Source organism: Choloepus didactylus, chromosome 12 (assembly GCF_015220235.1).
Source record: "Choloepus didactylus isolate mChoDid1 chromosome 12, mChoDid1.pri, whole genome shotgun sequence".
Lineage (NCBI taxonomy): Eukaryota > Metazoa > Chordata > Mammalia > Pilosa > Megalonychidae > Choloepus > Choloepus didactylus.
In genome coordinates, this window is record NC_051318.1 from 29,250,511 (window position 1) to 29,269,466 (window position 18,956).

Here is an 18,956-nt window from a genome sequence, read left to right on the forward strand (position 1 = left end):
TTCTCCTCCTCTACATCCAGAGCCATCCACCTGTTTTGCATTATCGGCAATGAGCAATTCTGAAGACAGAATGTCTTCAGATATTTTTTCAGGCTCCTCCTCCCTCCAGGGGCTTAAGAACACTCAAGAACTAAGTGCTATTAAGCAATAAAAGGACGTAAATTACCACTGAAGATAAAAGAAAGAGGATCTTGATTTAGAAGTCTAGAATAGAATGGTGCAGAAGCCCAAGCAGTAGGCCCTACTTTTTTCATTTTTTGAATTGCCTTTTATGGTGATCTTGATTACTTCACAGGCCACCTTTACTATTCCTGTTTTTGTTTGCTCTAGTGATTTGGTTATTTATTTATTTATTTATTTTTGGGATCCACTGTCCATGATAATGGAGCTTCAGTGCAGTAGTAATATAAAAATTTGCATTTGCTAATACACTACACTATACATTTTGTCATGGATTTACCATTTATTTAAGGTGATTAGATTACATTGCCTGAGGATACATTATAGAAGAGCTTATTTGAAGCTAGTATACAGTAGGTGGGAGATAGAGGGGACCCAATACAAATTTAGGGTTTGTGTGTGTGAATGAGCCAGCCCTCCTTCCTGCCCCCCTCCCCCTCCCACTCCCCATATTTCCTCACTTTGCTCTGATTTGACAACGTGTAATACAAGTCAGAATGCTTGCTCTTATATCTGTGTGCTTGTTATTAACTAATCCTATTTGCCCCACAAATTGAGTACATGATATGCTTTATACCTAAATCATTATTGGATTTATAAGTTAAAAACATCATTGTAAGTCTTATTTGAAAAGATTACTATTTTGAGCCTCCAGTGATTGATCAGAGGATGTGGGAACAGTTGTACTTTGTTTATATGTATTTTACTGTCTGAAGCCAGTAAATAAAAGCTAAGTATCTTCAGTTGTGATCCAGCAGTTTCACTGTCACCCAGCCAGTTCTTTGTTTTAATAGTGTATTTTCCAAGATTGATAGAATTGTTGATTATTAAACCTGGGTCATTAAGATTAGAATAAAATGGTTGTGTTCTTTGCATACATTTGGATGATTGTTTCCTTCCTTTTCTAGGCTTTCGCTACAGATTAAATAAATGACAAGTAAAATGGAGTCCAATAAAGGAATACATTATTGCAGCTAGTTCTAGGTGCTGTTGAACCTCTTATTGTAAAGGAATAAAGAGGAGGCAAAAATAGTTTTATGGACCCAGAATAGAAGATCTGCTTTCTCCTTAAGACTACCATCAGTAAATATCCTGTATATGGGTAGCGCATAGCACTTTCCATTTTTATTTTCATATACATATGACTTCAGTTCATAAAGTGGAATTGTAGAGAGGTTAAAGTATTAGAATTAAGTGGTAAAATCAAAGCAGGGCATGGCTATTACCTGCTTGTTATCTCTACCCACTACCTAATCCTGCTTGAAATAGGATAACTGGAGCCTGACTGGTCCTCCAGACTTCTTGGTTTACAAGTAAGGAAATGTGTCATGCTAGACCCCCAAGCTAGTTGTACCCATCTACACATGCTTTTGTATCTGATAATTCTATGAAAGAAATGATAAATTGGGCTAGAGATTTAAATGACTATTACAGTGATAAGGTATTTTGATTCCATGAAGTATGTGTCGTGGTTTATAAGGTACAAATTGTCACTAAACTTCCAAATTTTTACACAGAAAAATGATTCTTTGGACCAAGAACCTGATGTAATAACTAATACTTTCACTGTCAAATTCATAGATAAGTAGATTTTAAGATGCTCAATGTATAACAATTTGAATTTTAGAAGCACAAATGGGAGTTGGGGGTGTATGGCAAAGTTGATAAGAAAAGGTTTTATTTTATTCTGGGTCAGAAAGGTTCCTAACCCTACCCTGGGAGGTTGAGGAAAATGTGATTTGCCAAGCCATTCTAAAACCTTCCATATTTTTTATGAAATAAACTATACAAAGCCAGGAGGCAAAAGGGTATATAACTTGAGGAGAGGCTTACAGCCACATACAGAGTCCATGGCATTGACAACAATCAAAGACAATCAAAAATTTCTTTAATTTTTCTGTAATGTTACCTTTAGATAGGGCTTTTCTTTGCTTTACAGAAGTTATGTTAAATTATTTTTAAAAGTATATTGTAGAATTGATGAAATGCTGTACAAGGTATACAAAAGGAACTTAACTATAAGTTATAAAGATGAAAGTACGCTTAGGAATTCAAAGAGGCAAGAGCATGACGACTAAAACGCATTTTATTGAGCAAAATTGGTTACCCTGAAATTTTAGAAATTGAAAAATAGAAAAATAACCTATACAACTTTTATATTTGCCCTCTCATTCTACATTTATTCAACTTACTATCTCTGTCAACTTTTAAAATCAACTGAAATTTCCAAATGTTTTATGAATTTGACTTATAGAAACTTCATCAACTCGGGCAAACAATTGAAGTAACTTCCTCTGCTGATAATCTCATTTTTTATAGAGGATTAAATATGTCCGGGTTAAAATTACAGATTTTCAAGAATAACCAAGTTTCTCCAAGAATGAATTGTTCAATGAGGCTCAAATACAGTAAACTGATCAGACTTAGTTTTGGGGTGCTTTAGAATTTCCACTTGACTGCATAGTCCTTTGCACATGCCAACATGACTTCTTTTTGCCTGGCATGATAAAAGTGCAACAGTAAATAAAAGTGATTTTATTACTATTAAAACAGCGGTAGAAATTTGACATCTTGAAATCATTTGCTAAGGCTGATGCTTTTCATATAGTCTCTATAACGTTACTAATTAGTCTGTACTTACTGAAAATAAGCGGAATGAAGCTATACAATAGGAATCAATGTGTAGGGTTTTTTTTTTTTTGTCAAATACCTATTTTGCTTTAAAAGGAAGCAATTTTTTAATATATATTTACAGTTTTCTGAGGGCAAAATGCTTTGGATGTGAGAATATGTGATTTATTGAAAAGGGTATTTTTGGAAGCCAGAGTTATTTTCAGACAATGCAAATGTCCTTTATTTCCTCTAGTTTTCTTGAAGAGGATGTAGGGAGCTAAGAGGTCACATCTTAAATTTCACAAAATAAGTTTAAACATTGTACTGAAATACTCAGTTTCGTTTTTAAAATCCTTAGGGTAACTTTATATTCGATTTCAAATGAATTCCTTTGACGTTTTCTTTGAGCATATTAAAAACTAGTCTCTAGCCTTTTTAAAATTTCATTTTCTCAAACTGAATGCTTATTTAAAACTAGCAATTACGAAAAACAGTTTTTTTCTTAGATATATTTGAAAGTATGAGCGTATTTAGTACTTACGCTGTTAGTGTGTTTTCGATCTTAAACTAGTCTTTAGAAACTTTGAACACTCCTTGTTGAAATGCGCATTAACTTGTATTAATGATTCAAAACATGAACACTTAAAAACAACCCAAGACTTAACAGAAATTGTTATAAAGAGGAGAGAGAGAGAAAAAATAGTATCTAAACGAGGTTTTTGGCGGATATATTTACCCTTTTAAATTTAGCCTACTGGGTAATTTGGCTGACTAAAGGAGAAATACAGTTTGTATAAATACTATTCGCTTCGTTGCGTTTAAAACATAAAGAAATCCTGGTGTGGAGAAGATTTTTAAAAAGCACGCTGAGGTTATACCAGTGTATTTCGTTGGTCCCCTCCTCCCTCCAAGCTGAATTGTATGTTTGTGTTGCGGCTTGTCTCACGTTTTTCCTACTGTTGGGTATTTTTAAAAGATTATCCTTAGGTATTCTGATTTGATTAGAATCTCATTGTACTGGTTCCGGGTTAGTAGACTATTGTCCTCTCAAAAAACAAGTAAAAATGGTCACTAGTGGGCGCTGTGGATCCGTGGCAAATCATTGATTTGAGCGCGCATCGGGATGGTGGTCGAGATGTTTCAAAGCCGTTTTTTTCGGCAAACATTTAACGGAGAATCAAAGTAATAAAGAATTTCATGCCACCTCTTTATTTAGGTCTTTGAGACACTGAATAATAAAAGCAAATGCATAGACTTCTATATCACAGTTGATGTTTATCTCCGTCACTTTCTAAATTCCCTGTCACCCTCGGGAAAGCGTGAGTGTCTCACCGAGGCCAATAAAAGGAGAAAGCCAGCTCTGGTTTGCATTTGCCGGGACTACATTTGCAGTGAAAGCTTACAAGGTGCCGTTTGCCCGGGAAAAGTGAGCGGGAGACAAAAACGTCCACAAGAAAAGTGTGGAGAGAAGAAAGTGGCACAAAATCTGACAGACGGGAAAGCGAAGATAATCACACCCAAGTTGAGGGCTCCTAATTACTGCAAATTCCAGCGCCACTTCCTTTTGAAGTCGTTTTGCATTTCCAAGCCCTGTTGACTTGGTTAGGCCCCTAGCTGATTGTTTTGTAACAAAATAAGTTTTGAAACCCGTCATTAAGAAGCATCGTGAGAAATAGTGAAGGGAGCCAAATAATTTGATGGGTGTGTATACGCGCGCGCGCGTGGGATGGGGGTGGGGGTGAGGATATGTAACAGTTGGTCCTGTATGGAAGGAAACACATTTTTAGTAGGAAAAAAAAATTGGGTTAATCCATTGCCTTCGACTCTGTGAAAGTTCAAGTTTCGCCCTCTAAGCTACCTATTTGTTGAAGCTAGGAAAGTTGCCAGAAAATAAAGGTATCACGGTAAGATAGAGAAATGCGGCAAGGGGAAGGTAGTTAAAAGGAAGAGGAAAGGTAACTCCTTTACACTTGCGCCCCTTCTTTTCTTCGATATTACTTATTCCCCACTCGGAGTCGTTCCTATTTCTAAATGCCTGCCCCACCAGTGTTTCCAAGATGAATGGGCAGAGGACTTTCCTGACTGCCGCTCTGGGTGCACCCTTGCGAACGAGTTCGCGCCCCAGCGAGTAAGCAAGGGGACTTTTTTCCTATCCGTGACCTCCTTTTTCTGTCCCGCGCTCAGCATCCCTAATGCGGGGCACCCGGGACGCGGGCTGGGGGCGGGGATTTACCTGTCAGACAGCGGCTCCGCCTCGCCGCGATCGAATGTTGGCGGCTGGGGGCGCCTGACGGACAGGACGACTGTCCAACCAACGTGCGGCTGCTTCGCGGCGGGCCAATGGGCTGGGTGGCGCGGGGCGGAGGCCTGCGTTTATATCACTCTGACAGCGCGCTGGTCGCACTGATTTTCCTTTCCCAGAGACGCGCGGCGACGCCGGGAGCCGGCCAGAGCGGAGCCTGCGGTGCGCCCAGCCCCTCGGGTCCGGGCGCGCATTCACCGCACACACAAAGACACGCATACTAATCCCGGCAGGCCCGCCCCGAGCAGCCGAGGTAGCGGCGGCAGCAGCAAGCCCCCGTCCGCAAGCAAGGACGGAGCTTCTCTTTCTTTCCTGCCTTCGTGGGCCGGGAACGCGGTGCGCAGGTCTCTGACAAACAGCAAGAATTAAGGAAGATTCCTACACGCTCTGGAGGTCTCCCCTCGCATCGCCGGCGCCTCCTTTCCGAGGACCGGGAGATGGAATCGCGCCGACGGGGCTCCCGCGGACTCGGGGCGCTTCCCGCCCCTCTGGATCTATAGTCCGAAGCGGCTCTTCTCCGGGGCAGGGCGCCCATCCCGGCGGGGCTCCGGCCTCTGGCGACGCTCCTCGCCTGTCGCCGGAGTCGTCTCTTCTCTTCTTGCCTTTTGTTTTTAAGCCCCCGCGCGCCGTTCGCCTTTTCACGCCCCGCGAGCGCGCCCGCCGTGGATGTGCCTGGCACCCTGGATCTGCACGGGAGTCGGGCGTCCAAGTTGCGTCGGGTACTGCGACCCGGAGCCCGGAGCCCGCCGCGACGCCGCGCACCCAGCATTGGCTCCCGCGGCCCCCGCCTTGCGCTCTGAGGGGCCCTCGGAGGACGCGCGAGCCCCGAGCACTCAGTGAGGCGCTGGAAACAGGCTCGGCGCGCCGATCGTGCCCTAGGTCGCCCGGGATTCGCGGGGTCTTACGGCCTTTCTCCCTTTTTTTGCCTGAGAGAATTGGGGATACCGGGCCCCCACACCGAACCTCCGAGGTCCGGAGGTCGCGCGGAGCTGGGAACGGCTTAGCCATGGCGGTGAGGAGGGACTCCGTGTGGAAGTACTGCTGGGGAGTTTTGATGGTTTTATGCAGAACTGCGATTTCCAGATCCATAGTTTTAGAGCCGATCTATTGGAATTCCTCGAACTCCAAGTAAGTTGCGCCCGCAATTCCCTCACCCCTCTTCCGCCCGCACCCCATCGCCCCCACCGGCCCCAGACCCGGGGTCCGCCGCGCCGCGTCGTCGGGACAGGAGGAGAGGGCCGGGCGCGACTGCTCCGCCGCCGGGGTCGCGCCGAGGCTCCCAGGCGTCTGTCCGCCGACCAGGGGCCGCGCCGGGGAAGGAGGCTCTTTCTGGAGTCTCGGCCCCTTCCTCGCCCTTTCCACCGCCACCCCCGCCGTCGCCGCCACATTTCACTAGGTGGAGACACCTCGCTCGGCTTCCGAGCCGGATCTCTGGCCCCAAGGGGCGCCCTCCCCGCCTTCCCTTCCCCCACCCAAGCACTCCCCGGCGCTAAAACCCGTGGCGGATCGGGTGTCACGTCCGGGAAGGTGTCCGATGGCGGTACCTGACGCTCGGTTTTTTGGAGGACGAAGAGCATGGCCACAAATAGTCCTGACTAACGTGGAGGTGGTAGCGCGCTCCGAGGAAAGGCGGGGATGTTGCCATCTGAAAAACCCTGGGGTCTCGCGGGGAGTGCGGCGGGTAGAGGACCCTCCAAAAGGGGCGCCCTGGGTTTCCCTGTGCTGTGGACACCGGCAGCGCCCCGAAGCCCACGCTCCTCATCCTGGAGTCTCCTACTCCCAGAGCGAACTTGGGTGGCGAACCGCCCCTCAACCCCGCCCCGGGAGTAGTGCCTTAGGTTTCTTAACCCGGAGAGCCTCTCAGCACGTCGGCCTCTTCTTTTGTAAATCGATGGCCCCGGACTCCTTGTGGTCCCGATAGCCAACTCGATTTTAAGGACGCTTTCTGCAAAGGCTTAGGGCTTTGCCCAGTAAACTGCTCCTGCAGGCTTCGAGTCTGAGGAGACTGGGCAGGAATTGGATCCTTTGGGATCAGAATTTCTTATCAAAGCCGGAAGAAAGCTAGTCTTTGAGGACAGTAACTTTCAGTTTTGGGCTACCGGAGTAAATGCGATCATCTCTAAATATATATATGGCCATTACTCGTAATTAAAAATCTGTGCATTCAATATTGCTTTTTACCTTACTCTTGGGATACATACGGCCAAAAATATTTTACAGAATCATTGGTGTTTAGCCTTGGGACACTTGGGAAAAGTATAGAGATATTAGCTGGTTCCTGAAATATTTGATCTCGGGAGCAAAATCAATGGTCTAATTGAAGTGGAGTAAGTTGGGTATGGATTTAGGAGTAAAGGGATGAAGGATTGATTTAGAAACCACAAACTAATTAAATAATTTTATCCAGTCCTTTGAAAGTGGCAAATTTAAAATTCGCCAAAATGTTAACGAAGAATTCCCAGTTAAAAGGGTGAGAAACTATTGAAAACTGGATTAAACAGAAATTCTTGCATGATGCTAGATGAGCCTTTCAAACTGCTCATATTTAAAAGTTACTTAATACAACCTCTTTCCAGGTTGCCTGATCTGTATGGACTTTTTTTTTTTTTTTCCTTTTCCTTAAGATACTGTATTTGCTGAGAAAGAACTGGCAGTGAGATCTTTACACTGATAACAAATTGTGAGGCGCCAGGTGATGCGTGAACGCGCTGGGTTCGGCATCTGAGCGCGTTAGCGGGTGTGCGGCGTCGGGGAGAGGCCGGTCCGGGAGCGGGAGCTGGAGGAGGGGGAGCCCGGCGACAGCCAGGCCAGAGCCAGTGCTCGCGTTATTCCTACAGAGGTCACTCTTCCATGCGCAATGCTCGCGGCTCCAGCCCTATCCGCCTCTCTCTCCCCTTGGGCTGCCTGCCCTGCTCTACTTCTCACTTTCACTGATGGGCTCTCCTTGGGTGCTAGTTTTCCTTTTTCTACCATGATTTAATATTTATATTTAAATCTAGTTAAAAGGAATTCCCACTAATCCCTTCAGTTTTTAACTCAGTAAAGGTATCTTTACGTTATTGTTAACTAATCTTTGTGTGAGAAGGATTAGAAATATCTACTTGGAATTACTGATAGAAAAGTAATTATTTCAACCTAAGGTTTAGAAGTGTGTATCTTCCTTTTGTAATAGGTTTGGGAAGGGGGGGGGAGGATGACTGACAGTTACTCACCATTCTGATGATTAAAATGAGTATTTTTCAGTCCTGTGGTCACAGATTTATAGACCTGCTGGAGGCCTGTATTTTGGAGAAGGCTGCCTCCCTGCCACTGTTGGTGTGATTGTTGCAGTCCTCAAGAGTAGAATTTCTTTTAAAATTCTCATTATAATGGCTTGCCTGGAGGACTCTGGATAATTTTGTTCCAGGAAAAGGTCTTCCTTACAAAGTATACTGCTGAAAACTAGCTCGAGAAATTAGAATATATATATTTTTTTCCTGGAGTAATGACGTGAAAGAGGCTTTTCTAAGTTCAATAATGATTAAAAACCCCTGGTTCCAGGAGGCTGATTTATTTAAGGAAGTTGCATATTTATTCCCAGGAAAAAGTTTCAATCAGTAAATATGGTGTTGCAGGAAGGTAATCAAATGCATTGACATTTCACGTCTGTTCCTATGAACTATGAAACAATTCATTTGTAATGAGGCAACTATCAGTAATTAGATTTGTTTCACTTGGAGGTCAGCTTTTTTAGCAGGTAGTCGACATAGGAAACATGCAGCAGCTGTTTGGATATGGGGTCCAGAAAGTCTTTTGTAAATTCACTGTCTCCATAACTACTTTAATCACACTGTCTGCACCACCACCCCTCCCCCATCTCAGATAGTTTATGGAATAATCAAAAGAAGTTTTATATACTGAAGCATTAGCGGCTGCCCTGTTAGATTATTAACGTTGCATTGATAGGCTCTGGTAGAAATGGGTCAGTTGTAGCCATTTTAGGTTGTTTAAGCTTTTCTAAAAAAATTCAGGAGAGAATGGCAAAGCTCAGCTTCCATTTCTAATCAACATTCAGAACAATTTTTTCCAAGCATGATGTTTTTAAAGCCAGAGTACAATATTTGGTCCTTATTTTTATTTTAATTACTCTTTATAATAAGCAAACCCTTCTTGAGATGGTGTTCTAGAATGGATTACACTTACTTTGTTGAAAATTTCAGTGAAGCCTTAATTTCTTATGGCAAGCATTGCTATTCCCATACACCACATACTAGTTAGTTAACAAAGCATTTTTCTTTTCCTATGTACTTTTTCCCTTCATAATAGTGAATTCCTGATATTGATTGGCTTAGGGTGAGATAAAAGAATGGCTAGATAATATCCAGATAACCTATAATTCATGGGCTCCACCACAGTCAGGCTCTGAATAAATACAGACCTGTCAGAGATTGATAAAATAAATACAATGGATAGTTCTGTTTAAACAGTCCATTCAATAACATATATAAGCCAGCCTGCCTTCCATTGTGTCTGAAATTCTTATTTTTGTAGGTAAACAAATGCACATTCACCACTGATTGAATAGCCCCTTGAACTATGCTCCACAGTTTGCGTTCGGGTTAATCTTGTCGGTTTTAATATAGAGAGAAAAAAGAACAAAGCACCAGGGGTGGAATTGTTAGTGCTTTCACATCCACATTCCTCACATTTTGTCAGGATGATAAACTGTAGGTAATGGACTGTCGTTGTTCCACAGGACAACTGAGCCAGGCGGAGCACAAAGATGGAACTAAAGTGATATCTCACAACATGCTTGGTAGCCTTCTTTTCAGACGAGAATTTATTTGGGAATCATGTGTCTAGAGACTGCACTTTTTAACCTCAGCAATTACAGCTTCAAGCCTCAGAAACAGGAGCTGGAGGTTAAGATGATTTGTTAAGCACTTGGTTCTAAATCTTTCACAAAGCATAGTTGTTGACACTTGTACCGTTGCAAAGAAATGCAAATGACTCCAACAATTCTAAATGATTTTGAGTCCTGGGCTCAAGTACCAGGACAGGTGAATTAGCCCTAGCCCCTGAGACCAGCTGAAAAACTACATGTTAGAATGGTTTCTCCACAGCAGAGTCAGCTGAAGAATAATTGACCCATTAGTTATAGTAATTATTATAAAACCTCTTATCTGTAAACTTAGCTGAGGTAAACTCTCTGATTGGTGGATCAATGTGATAATTACCTTCAGAGGGACATTGCAGTTGAAAGAACTGAGTGTTTCCCATCTTGTCCTACGCTGATATATGTTAGGTGGCTCACGGGAGCTTCAGCGTGAGACATAATTTAGAGCAGCATTTCAGAGATTGTTCATCTAATGGGAAACTATTTGAGATTCCAGCATGACTGCGGTGATGCGTCATAGAAATGGGAGTGGCACGGGAATGGAAATACAGCTTGTAGACCCTAATGAAATTTTTAAAGAGAAGGATTTGTCTTTAACATTTCAAGAAAACTTTATTCCTAAAATATTTAATTGCAAATTAGGGAAAAAGAAGCGCTCTTCTAAGAAAAACACTGATTAAAATGGTACTCATGTCTGCCTAATCTCTGCCTTCCTTTGCTGCTGACATAAAGAACCTGTTTTTCAGGTCACTTATCATACATCTACATAGATTTGCTTATGAGCTCACCCTTTGTGTAGCAGAGTAGAGCCTTAAATAGGAGTGTTCAACTGTTTAAAATATTTTGATTAAAATATGCAGAACCCATAGAACCATAAGCTTCTGGTCAGGAATTAGCACTTTCAGGGAATAGCTCCCCACCCCCACCCCCTTTTTTGGGGGGGTAAGAATTAGAATGGGGTTGGGAGAGGGCATATAAGAAAAGCAAAGGAAGGATAGCAAATGGGACAGTGTTCGAAACAATTTGGAAAAACTCCTGTGGCTTCATTGTCTCTGTAAAGCCAAAGAATACAAAGACATAAGCAATTCAGCCCTTCTCCCATGATGGAAAATGTAAACCGTTGACATGGCTCCCCTGTTTAACTTGTTTAATTCTCATTTTAAATTCAGTACTATACTACCCGTGTGAACTCTGAAGATTTCTTTAGTAATCCATTTTGTAGTTCCGAATCAAAAACAAAGTGAAAGGGTCTGACACAATTTGCTTTTATTTTTAGGCAAATCAACCCTGGTCATAGTTAATAAGGGGATTACAACCCAGACTAGGTCTTTACAGATGTAATGTAAATCAAGGGCAGAGTATAAAGAAACTGATCCCTTTTGATTGAAGTATGGTAAAAAGGCATAGAGAAACTAGCAGCAGTAATCTGATTGTATGGCAATAAAACCACCATTTTCTGTCTTTCAGATAAAAATAATGTGGTAAATCCATGCAGTTCATAAGATGTAAAGGCAGATAAAGAGTGAAGCCATGGCAACATATAGATTAGCTTGATGTTAGAAATGACACGTCTCTGAAAAGGGTGTAGAAACGAAGGCCCTTGCTCCAGGCTGTTGGGTATTATGTGAGAACCACGCAGACTTGGAAACTAGGATTAGAAAGTATGAAAGGCCTACTTGTGGCCTGGGACGGTGAAAGCAGTAAAGAAAAGCTGCTCAGTTCTTGCTCATTGGTGGTGGATAATATGGCAAAGGTAGATTTCATTGACTGCCTTTTTTTATATATTGAGATTGGGGCTGATTAAAACTTCAGATCACTGCAGTTGTTAGGGCCTGGAAGATTTTCCTTTTTAACTCCTGGCCTAACAGCAGCAGCCATTCTGCAGGATTAACTGCCCTTCCTGGTTGTTGCCTTAATCTATTTGGGCTTCAGGCAGGGACCTGCTGGGAGAGAACAGAGACTAGAGGGGATAGGTAGGGCTAGGGTTATCTGAAAAGAAAACAGAGACCTTTTGATTTCAGCCATCTTTCAGACCCAGCTCGATCTCACACTGCATGGGAGAAGCTAAGATAAACATGATACATTGTCCCTCTCCCTCAGCCAGATAACTCTTCTGTGAGTTTCGTCTTTCCCACTGTGGAAAAAAAAATAATACAAGAAATAAAAGGGGAAATTTTAGTTTTAATTCAAATAGGTAATAATCCAATAGGCCAAAACTAGTGGGCTTAATTTTACTTGTAAAATGTCAGTCCTAACCTTCGCATTGAATGGGATGGACTTAATTCGAGTAAATTATAGGATTATAAAAATGTCAGTGCTCCACAGTTTAAAAAAAAAAAACACAAAAAACAAGAAAACGCGGCCTCCATGCTCTTGAGTCTTATTGCCCTCTGTCCTGAACAGCCTCGTAAATAAGCTGGACTTTTGTTTTTGCCTTCCACACTTTCCATTTTAGTGATTAAACAAAATAAGCCATTGAATCCATGATTGGGTTACATGCAGAGTTACATCCGCAATTGGGTCAAGCCAGAAAGGAAATATTTGCTTTATTGCCTCCTATTTGGTGCTACAGAAAAGTCTCAGCATTTCTTTGGGGAACTCTAAACTCTTAAGACATTGAAAATACAGAAGGCTACAAACACCATGTGTCTTTCTTGATGGAGTGGGTTTGGGGTGTGTTTTACAAAGGGGAATTCAGTGCTATTTTCTTAACAGCAACATGGGGGCTTATTAGTGTTTGAGAAAGATCTCCATTAAATCCTCAATGTTCTATTTTAGACCCATTTCATTGATTTTGTTCCTAATTCTCAGACAGCTGACTTGACAGTCTGTTTTGGGCTGTAGATATATATTATTTTTTGCCTGTTTTTCTCGTTATTACTGTACTATTAGTATGTCATTTTTATAGATTAAAAGCATTTAAAAAAAGTTATTACACATAGACACGTCATACCCAGTATCTGATACATTTAATTCAGGAATCTGTTTCGAAGGATCCATTTCATTTGTCCAGATTCATCAAAGAGAAGGGACACCCCTAATTTACAAGCTGGTCACATCCAAGCACCTTGCATTCTACATTTAACAATGATTGCTAATGGTCTATTCAACTAAAGTATTTGCTTGTTAGCAGGGAACAGAGCATGATAAATGTCCAGCAAGCTTGCGGCCTCCTTCAGCTTTTCAAATGCAGACTGGTGCATATTTATGGCAGGCAAATGACAAAAGAAGAAGCTGAATTGAGCTGGCCTCCAGCTTTCTGCTAGAACTAGGGTTAAAGTGATTAAAGAAATGATGCAAGAAAGCCATGCCATTTGTTTACTAACCGTCTATCCAGCATTTAGCTTTCTGATCTACCTGTGTTAACATACTTCAGAAGTATTATAGATAAGGTTGGTAGAGCTGACAAAAGCTGTAACGAGTAGGTGATCAATTATGAAATGTTTCCATGCATGCTGAATGCCAGGCAGACCTATTTCTGTTGTTCCTGCACAGAATCAGCAGTGGTTCTAAACTATTAAAATAGTTTATATATAAATTCAAATATGTACTTTTAGTCCAAAGCATTTTGTGGTTGGTGAATGCATACTTGCTGATTTCAAAAAAAAAAAAAAAAAAAAAAAACAGGAGGAGAAAGCTCCATTAAAGGCAAACAAGTTGTTTTTTCCCTTAGTAATTCTCTAAACAAAATAAAAAAGAAAAATTTGGCAGTAGTGAAGTATTAAGTTTGCTGTTTCCATTCTCTAAAGTATACTTTAAACTTTCAGCTACTCAGTGGTGGGTACATTCAGGGCACTGCGAGTGATTGAATAATGTCTGCCATATTTAGAAGCATCATCATTTTCAGTACTGTAGAGTCTTCATGTTTTCTCTATGTAATGATTAAAATAATCCATTTTATATTCTCGATTTAATTTTGGTTGCATCCAATTTTAATTACAGTATTTGTATCACTCTTACAAATACTTGCCAGCTAAATCCATATTGGCCCTAAGGCATTAATTTGTACATTTCACGTACAGTACTCCCGTACCACCCAGAATGATTCTGAGCGCCAACCCAATTTTTGAAACCAGAGGGTCAGCATGTTTGTATCCTAGGAAAGTAAGCCTTTAGCCTGGTTTAGCAGTTTATGGTTTGTGTGTGGGATAGGTGCAACTTGATACTGTCTGCCTACTTGCCTGTTGTTTCCTGTTGTTCCCCAATCCACAGAATACCTAACTGCAGAATACCCAACTTGTGTGCATGTCATAGAATCTCTGACCTTCAGAGCCAGAAGTGTCCTTTAGAATGATCTTTTCCAGCCTCATGTATATATGCTGAGGAACCAGAGCCCCAGAATCGTTACATGACTTGATGAAGTCCTTCAGAATTTCAGTCCTTGCTCTTTCCACCCCTTAATCTGCTTCACTGTGCTCTGAAAACATTTGCCCTGAATCAGAATTGCCAATAGATGAGCAGAGCAGGGTAAATTGTGTTCAAGGCTAGCTCAGAATATATCTAACTGCAGAAAAAGTTACACTTAGGGTACCGTTAAAGTAAAAATTAGCTCGTGTAGGCCTTGAATTCACCTTTTCTTATGGGAGAAGTGAATTTTCATGATAATGGACTGTCCAATAAAGTTCACAGTTCCCTCCAAATGAGCTCCTCCCTGTGTAATACCCCAGCACTTTGTAGTTAGATATCTTGGGTAGAGAAAGAACATTTTACCCTGCACTGTCAAGATTCCCGTGCAAGTCTTAATCTCCTTCACTACCCTCCTATCCCTAAAAGGCATAAACAAGAATTTTCCCCTTTTGCAATCTTTACTTATTACCGGCTAGCATTTACTTTCAAGAAGTATTTGCTGAATGCAACAGACACAACACATTTATGTTTCTGGCTGCCTCTGTTGTCTCAAGGTATCATCTGCTACTAGAGATCTAGCCTAGATCAGTGGTTCTTGAACTTTAGGGCCTCAGAATCACCTGGAGAGCCTGTTAAAACAGGGCTGGCCAGAGTTTCTGATTCCTGAGGTCTAGGGTGGGGCTCCAAAATTTGCATTTCTCACCAGCTCCCAGCTGATGCTAATGCTGTTGCTGCTGGTTAAAGACCATAGTTAAAGAACCATTGCCTAGATCAAACATTTTTGGAAAACAACTCAACATTAGGTCATTATACTTTTAAAAGCTGTTTGCCTTTACTGCTCCCTATCCCCATTCATCTTTCAACCGCCCTTCTACTTCCCCTCCTCTTCCTTCCTCCTTCCTCCACTCTCTCTCTCCCTCTCTCCTTCTCTCTCCCCTCCCCCCTCTGTTTCTCTCTTTTTTGTTATAAGGGCTCATCTAGATCATCCAGGGTGAAAAAGTCACTGATTCATTAAGCAAGCATTACTAACTGATACGTCCATTACTGGGCTCTGAGTATACAAAGAACCGTCTCTACCCCCAAGAAACTTAAATTCTGAGGCCAAAAGAGGAAAATCCTGTTGGAAGCAAACACATTCAGTCTTAGGGTGTGTTGGTGAGGCATGCAGTGGGAACATAGAGAAGAAGGGAATGGAGTTCATACTGGAGTGGGCTCAAGAAAGCATCCTAGAGGGGGAGAAACTTGAGTCTTAGAAGATGATGGGTGTCTCTAAGCAAAGTCACAGTGAATCTCTGAAATAAAGAAAATAGCAAGTGAAAGTAATATTTCAGCTTAAAAGGCAGTGTGTGTTTATAAAGTGTATTTCTGTATGCATGCTACACTATTTTATACATCTGATTATAACTCAGGCAAATTCCACAAATGAAACAAATATACCCTGTGGGTTGGCTAACCCACTGATTTCAGCTACCTTTACATGAGATCATCACATGTAACAATTACCAGTACCAACTGGTTTTCAAAATGAACATAATAATGGACTAACTAGGCAATTTGAACAAAGACAGTGGGGCAAGTGCTATTTTAGTTTAGTTAAGAACACAGGCTTTGGAATCTGGCTGTATGAGCTCAATCCCTGTTTAGCCCTTTCTTAGTAATATAACTTTGAGAGCAGTATCCTTTATGTCTCTCAGTTGTTCCATCTGTAAAATGGGGCAATAATATAAATAAAGTAAATACTAAATAAATAAAATAATAATGAAGTTGTGGCCAGAATTAAATGTAATTAAAGAGCTTAACTCTGTTCCTGTAAGAAGAACCAATAAATCTCAGCTATTATTAATAAAAATTAATTGAATATCTACTGCGTGCCTGGCTCTGGTTCAATTTGCCTTCCACAAATAAATACAGAATAAATGAAAATACTCTGTGAATGAAGATTACAACAGAACACTTTTACCTTTTAAACTCTCTAATGTTATATTTTATCTTCTTTACCTGCCAGACTTCTACTCATTCTTCAAGATTTGATGCAAGACTTTTCTGCTACATGAAACATCTTTTTATTTCCCTTCTACTACTAAATTAGATATTCTCACCTCTGCTTCCAGATCACTGGTGCTTTCATTATAATATTTATAATCCTAAGCACCCTCATTCAACTATGGATGGAGAGTAGGGGTTGTGTCCCAACCAGCTTTGTGTATTCTAGTACAGGTTGTAATAGGAGTTTGGATTGTTGAGTGAATACACAAAATCATCCTGTAGGAATGGAAAATATAGTATTTTTTTTTTTTGCCATCTATTACATTATATTTCTTATTTAGAAACCTACTTAACTGGTGGATATTGTTTGCTTTCTTTAACAAAAGTTGTATATAGTACTTACTATGTGCTAGCTGCTGTCCTAACTGCTCGACAAATACTCATTAGATCCTCATACTAACCATATGAGGGAAGAACTTTTATTATCCTCATAATTCTGGCAGGGAAACTGAGGCACAAATTGGTTAATTAATTTGCTCAAGATCCCCCAGCTAATAAGTGGAACTGTGGATTCGAACCAGATACTCTGGTTCTAGAGTCCCTTCTCTTAACGTGCTCTGCCTCTCCTTTCTATGTGTTCTGCGGAGTAGTTATCACATAACTAAATTAAAGATTTTTTTATTCAAAGCCATACATACAGGGTAGATAAAAAGAAAGTTTTGGTTATGATTCTTCATTTGTCCATTTTGATTTATAATCTCTTTCCTATGATAAACCTTCAATTCTAAAAAGATCCTTTGAATTTTTGATATAGCAAAGCTATTTCCAATGAATACAGAATAATTACTATATTCTATTTAAAAGATAACTAGAGAGTCATTACAGCATGTAATAGTAATACATTTATTGAGTTATTCCTGTGACTTAACATTTTCCTTTTAAAAAATTATACATTTGATTGTTTCTTGTTGAGAGATAAAGAGGTCAGGTTTTCGAGGAGAGCTGCATTTGGTTAGATGCGCAGTGTGTGTCAAGCTAAGAAGAGAGTATGACATCTTTTTTAGAGTGTAGTCACAATTAAATGCCATTTTATTTTGGATTTGGGGATCTGTGCCAACTTCCAGCTTGTCAGAGCTGAGAAGACTCAAATCAAGTCCAGGCCTATTTCTACAGCAAACTGGGATTCTGGCTTCTTGCCTGTGGATTCATTCAGTAGAGCCCATCTGGCTTTTGATGTTCTGCAAGTTTGGAGCAGTTTGTTTAAGGAAGCTATGCGGCGAATACTGGCAGGCCTACTCTCTTGACTCCAGAGTGGTGCATCTTGCATTTGTGTTTTCACAGGTGCTTATCTGCTTACCTACAGACCAAGCAGCCATAGGTCTCTAACAGCCACATCTCAATTCCTTTTAGAACTCAGGGGCCCCAGTGCATCTTCTCAGTTTCTTCATGTCCAATGAACTTCAGCTTAGCTCAGTAACAGCCTGTTTGAATAACTTTGTGGTATTTATTGGTTTTTAGTCAAGGTAATTCCAGACTGCATATGATGACTGGGCAGGAAATAAATACATCGTCCATAAAGTTGTATTGTAGCATAGTCCACATTTTTATTAGATAACACAGTTTTAGGGTGATCTATAAAGAAGTCAATAACTCAATCAGATTTTACTCCTTTTTCTTCTAAATGTTAGCAGTACACACCTGGCTGTTTTGTAGTCTGCTTTGTTTCTCTTCCCTTTTGTCTTCCCCTACTCTATGAGCTGTCATAAAGCCTAGGAAAGGAGCAGGAAAATGTCTCCTCTGTTGTCCACTCACAGCAGACCTATCCCTGACTCTTTTCTGGAGCCCAGGAAGAAGGAAGTGTCTAGGAGGTGGCTTTCCTCCCTTCTGGAGCAGCCTTATTGTTGGTTCTAAAGCAATTGCACACTTCCTTACAAACTGAGTTGCTAGGCTTTAGGAAGCTTGACCTCAAGGAGAATGTCTTTTTACATCAAGAGAGAACTACAAGAATTTTCTCTATTCTTATACTTTACTTATTAGTTTGTTCATTCTTTAATTACATAAACATCTATGAGCACCCATTCTACATAAGGCACTCTCGTAGGTGCTGGGATACAGCAGTGAACAAGGCAGACTCCATCCTTGGATTCACACTCAAGCTTGAAGAGCAGGAATGGGATCCCCTGACTGTGTACTTTTACAGCACACAAAATAGAAGAGGTTTCCATTTAATAAAACATGTGAATTTGTTTTTTCTAAATAGGCAGAATTCTTTGAAATTAAGAAAGTGTGATGGTGGGAGGGAGAGGAGGGCTTAAATGAAAGATACGTGCACCCAAACTCTAGATCAAAAAATGCATTAAGATGTAGTTTAATTCCATTTCTTAGAGTTGTTAAAATGCCAAGCCATCCTCTGTATGATTTATGTATGCCTTTCATCTCCTTGATTTTCTTACTCAGGTAAATGAGCAAATGGATTGGAACACTTATATCTAAAACAACAGAGAACCAGCTGGAAAAGCCCTATGAATATCTTACTGTATGAAACCCTTTCCACCCCTCCCCCCTTTGGTGTCTCACCTATAAATAACAAGAGTTCCACCTTCCTTTCTGGATTCTTGCTAAAAGCATGGCTTGGAACAAGATGGTACAGGT

At 41.0% G+C, this 18,956-nt stretch overlaps 1 protein-coding gene across 1 annotated transcript in view; it reads left to right on the plus strand.

Annotated features, from left to right (window-relative positions):
• Window positions 1–5,449: 5,449 nt before the first annotated feature.
• EFNB2 (ephrin B2) overlaps window positions 5,450–18,956 on the plus strand; it is a 42,625-nt gene continuing 29,118 nt past the window's right edge. Inside the window, exon 1 of the mRNA XM_037800273.1 lies at window positions 5,450–6,223. Coding sequence (XP_037656201.1) covers window positions 6,102–6,223 — 122 coding nt within the window. The 5' untranslated portion in view covers window positions 5,450–6,101. The remainder of the gene's footprint in view (window positions 6,224–18,956) is intronic.